At 35.3% G+C, this 4526-nt stretch overlaps 1 protein-coding gene across 1 annotated transcript; it reads right to left on the reverse strand.

Annotated features, from left to right (window-relative positions):
• Window positions 1-1137: 1137 nt before the first annotated feature.
• LOC137659833 (uncharacterized) lies at window positions 1138-2493 on the reverse strand. The gene is made up of 2 exons (XM_068394622.1): window positions 2018-2493; window positions 1138-1852 (listed from the first exon to the last, which is right to left on the reverse strand). The coding sequence occupies exons 1-2, from the start codon at window positions 2491-2493 to the stop codon at window positions 1138-1140; spliced, it is 1191 nt and encodes a 396-aa protein (XP_068250723.1).
• Window positions 2494-4526: the final 2033 nt, after the last annotated feature.

The following is a 4526-nucleotide window of genomic DNA, read 5'->3' on the forward strand; positions in this document are numbered from 1 at the left end:
TAATGGCCAAAATAGAGCAATACTGATTAGGTTGGTTTTATTTAGGAAAAACCATAAATGGATTATTCTTTCGATTGTCAAAATCCTTAAATTCAAAATAAAACACAATGGGAGTGATCTTTCGATTATCACTATGCATAAATTCAAAATAAAATACAACGGGACTATTCTTTCGATTATCAGTATGCATAAATTCAAGATAAATTACAACGGGGCTACTCTTTCAATGATGTATATGCCTAAATTCAAAATAAAACACAGTGGGACTATTAATCCGATTATCATTATGCATATATTCAAAATGAGATACATTGTGACTATTCTTCCGATCATCAATATGCATAAATTTAAAATAAAATACCACGGGACTATTCTTCCGATTATGAATACGCATAAATTCCAAATAAAATACAACGGGACTATTCTTTCGATTATCACTATGCATAAATTCAAAATAAAATACGATGGGACTATTCTTCCGATTATGAATATGCATAAATTCAAAATAAAATACAATGGGACCATTCCTTCGATTATCAGTATGCGTAAATTCAAAATAAAATACAATGAGACTACTCTTCCAATGATGTATATGCCTAAATTCAAAATAAAACACAATGGGACTATTAATCCGATTATGATTATGCATAAATTCAAAATGAAATAAATTGGGACTATTTTTCCGATCTGCACTATACATAAATTTCAAATAAAATACCACGGGATTATTCTTCCGATTATGAATACGCATAAATTCCCTCCCCCCCCCCCCCCCAAAGAAAAACAATAGGACTATTCATTCCATTATCAATATGCATAAATTCAAAACAAAATAAGGATAAGTTGTTCTTACTATATATATATATATATATATATATATATATATATATATATATATATATATATATATATATATATATATATATATATATATATATATATATATATATATATATATACATACATACATATATATATATATATATATATATATATATATATATATATATATATATATATATATATATATATATTCTTTACGCATACAATTACAGTTATTCATATGAATATAATAAAGTAACTATCACATAACATAATAGTTCATTCTTTCATATGGGGTTACAAGTAAATTCAGTATTACTTTCTTGATTTTTTCATTACAAATTCACTGATGATCTCGTTGGAGTCCAGTTCACACAAGATGTCTGTTTCGAGGCTCATCATAGTCAGATTTACCAGACGTTTCCGTGTCATAGATGTCCGTAACCTGTTTTTAATTAACTTTAGCTTTGAGAAAGAGCGCTCCCCACTGCAGTTTGTCACCATTAGGACAAGGTATATTCGTAGAGCTATCTCTATGTTTGGGGAAGTGTCCTGCACACCCATGTCCCATACAAGTCTATACAGGAAAAGCTCAGTGCTGATATGTGTTGGCTGCTCATCTGTGAATATATTAGCAAACATGACAATCTGGCACAGTTCCTCCTTAAATGTTATATCCAAGTCATCTGGATATAATCTGATAAGTTGCTCTGCTGAATTGCAAGGTTCATCTGAAGAAAACCTTTGCACATGTCTAAAAAAAACTAGATTTACTTGATATCTGTTTGTATGCTTCCAGACGTTGACCGAGAGAAGATATAAACTGATCAATGATAGGCAAGAAAATTTGTGTTCTGGGCTGAGTTGCACTTCTTCTGCATGCCCATAATCCAGTGGGTTAAGACGCACATTGTGGCGCTTTTGCCAAGATTCTCTAGCCTTATAAGCTGATCCAGACTGAGACAGCTGTTCACCTTCTTTTTCATAAGTGTGGAAGGAGTCACACTTTGATACAATATACTCCTTCAAGCTAGTCAGTCATGCCACAGCAGTATTTAGATCAAGTTTTGCGTGTTGTAGAATTTCATTAGTTGCATCCGGTCTTTACAGAATATCATTCCAGAAGGTGGTGTAAATTTCTGTTTCAAGCTGACTCATCTGTTTTAACAGTCCTTCTGCTTCACAGCGTACACACCTTTTCTCTTCAATGTCATCGACAATATGTTTGAGTACCTCCTTAATCTGCTCATAATTAGGCTTAAGAGCTCTAGTTGCATCAGCTCTGCAGGACCAGCGCGTTGTTGTGACACGTTTGAGGGTCAATGATGAATCACCTTTTTTTAAAGCCTCATCCAAAAGTTGATACCAATGTGTTGAAATTATAAAAAAGACAAACAGCTTTTCAAGGAAGTCAAAGAAATGTAGAGCACTTGAGCAGCATTCTGCACCATTTTTACCAACCAGGTTAAGAGAATGTGCTGTACAAGGAATCCAGGATTCAAGATTGTTCTTCTCTCCCACTTTGGCTTGAAGACCATGGTACCTACCACTATTTGCTGATGCATTGTCATAGCTTTTTCCACGGCAGTTTCCAAGGGCCAGGTCATGTGTGTTTAAAGATTCCATCAAAGTATTGAACATATCTTCAGCACCATTCGCCTTGTTTGCCATGAAGGTTACAAAGCATTCCACATTATTATTATTATTATTATTATTATTATTATTATTATTATTATTATTATTACTAGCCCAGGTACAAACCTAGCAGGAAAAGCAAGATGCCATAAGCCCAGGGCTCCAATAGGGAAAAATAGCCCAGTGAGGAAAGAAAATAAGGAAATAAATAGATGATGAGAACAAATTAACAATAAATCATTCTAAAAACAGTAACAACGTCAAAACAGATATGTCCTATATAAACTACTGTATTAACAACGCCAAAAACAGATATGTCGTATATAAACTATAAAAAGTCTCCAGTCAACCTGGTCAATATAAAAACATTTGCTCCAACTTTGAACGTTTGAAGTTCTAGTGATTCAAATACCCGATCGGGAAGATCATTCCACGGGGCTATCTTTCTCCATATACCTCAATACAAGGGTAAGTTGATCAACATGGTCTGCATCAGGTGCAAAGTTCAAAGAGATTGAGTACTATTTTGACTTCTTAACTCTGGAAATAATTTCTCTGAGGAGTTGCTCACCCATTATGCTAATAACCTCTTCCAGTATTGTAGATGACAAATAGTTTGTGTGACCGTTTCCGCGATTAGCTTCAGTTTTGATATGCTGACCGAGAAAGTCATCATTCTGGGCAATAAGTTCAAGAATACCTAGAAAGTTTCCATTTCTGGGTGAGCCAACCAGCTCGTTGTCTCCGCGAAATGCTAAGCCCCTCTCAGCAATGAAGTGAATAACACTAATTACTCATTTCAACACCGATCTCCAATACTGTTCAAGGTGTTCAACCTGTTATGTCAGTTTTATAGCTACAAGTCCAATTGCTTTTAGCCTCCTATTGAAAGCAACTCTAGCCTTTATGTCCTGCTGACTGCTCCTGATTTCTTAGACGTTCGTGTGAATGTTTCCAATCACAGAATCCAGTGGAAGAGAGCAGAGAAGACTCAGATTTTTCTGTTTCTAAGCTCATCAGTCTGCACGTAAAACAGTAAACACATCCCTGTGAGGGAGAGAAGCATAACCAGTTCCTTATTATGACTTCCCCCTTATGATTTTGACGGCGGAAGAGCCCAATTGTACACATTCTTGGATTAACATCCTTTATAGTTTGCTGCTTCGAATGTGTTGAGAACAATCTTTCATCACAGTGGTTAACTGTTAATACTCCCCTTTTCAGCCAGTATTCACGCATCTGCTCCGAAATAATGGATGGCCAAAGTCCAATGTCATTGCCCCCTGGTGGGCCCTCAACTTCAGCTCCTGAAAGAGGTGTGTCACTATCAGCCTCCATTTCTTTATCTTCTCCAGATGGATCCATTTCTATTTCTGCCTTTTCCTTGTCAGGATCAGTGGCTTGGTTAACCATTTCCGCAGCTTGATCAGGCTCGGTAAACTCATTACTCTTTCCTGACATTTGTGTCTTTGGATGTTGAACAGTGAAGAACTGGTCCAATTTTTTAATCTTTCCCATTTCTTCTGATTTTGTTATTGCTTCCTTTACTTTACGTCTCTTTGAAGCCCCAGACCTCCAGTTTATTTTGCGGTGCCTATGTCTGCCTCCTTCTCGATTGTCCATGGCTCTGTATATTAGTAAATCGTAATCTGAAAACACATGAAATTACCACACTCAATCAAAAATTTAAAATTTAACCAAATTGACAAAAAACTTTCGAAAGTTCCAGTAATATATTGATTATGTATTGCCTATATCAGTAGTAGTAATAAAGGAAGAGAAAACTTTCACAATTTCTCATCATTTCGTAAATATCCTCATTTTTTTTAGTCTCTCCCCTCATCTTTCCTTCAAGCTCCTTGCCCCTTATGACAACCTGGCTAGTAATAGGTTTAGAATGCCTGATTAAAATAAAATGTGACTAAATAGTGAATGACTCTAAAAAAATGTAAGAAGAAAAAAATAAAATACGAAAAGGAACACACACTCTGTGAACACACACTCGCCTCCCACCTCAATAACTGGTGCGTCAATACGCGAAAAAAAATGCACAGTCATGCAATCCAAAA

Source organism: Palaemon carinicauda, chromosome 20 (assembly GCF_036898095.1).
Source record: "Palaemon carinicauda isolate YSFRI2023 chromosome 20, ASM3689809v2, whole genome shotgun sequence".
Taxonomy (NCBI): Eukaryota; Metazoa; Arthropoda; class Malacostraca; order Decapoda; family Palaemonidae; genus Palaemon; species Palaemon carinicauda.

Coding starts and splice junctions, on each gene's coding strand:
- LOC137659833 (XM_068394622.1), bottom strand. CDS start 2,493: ATGGCAAACAAGGCGAATGGTGCTGAAGATATGTTCAATACTTTGATG. Junction 1,853..2,017: donor GATGACATTGAAGAGAAAAG/GTGTGTACGCTG, acceptor ATGACTGACTAG/CTTGAAGGAGTATATTGTAT.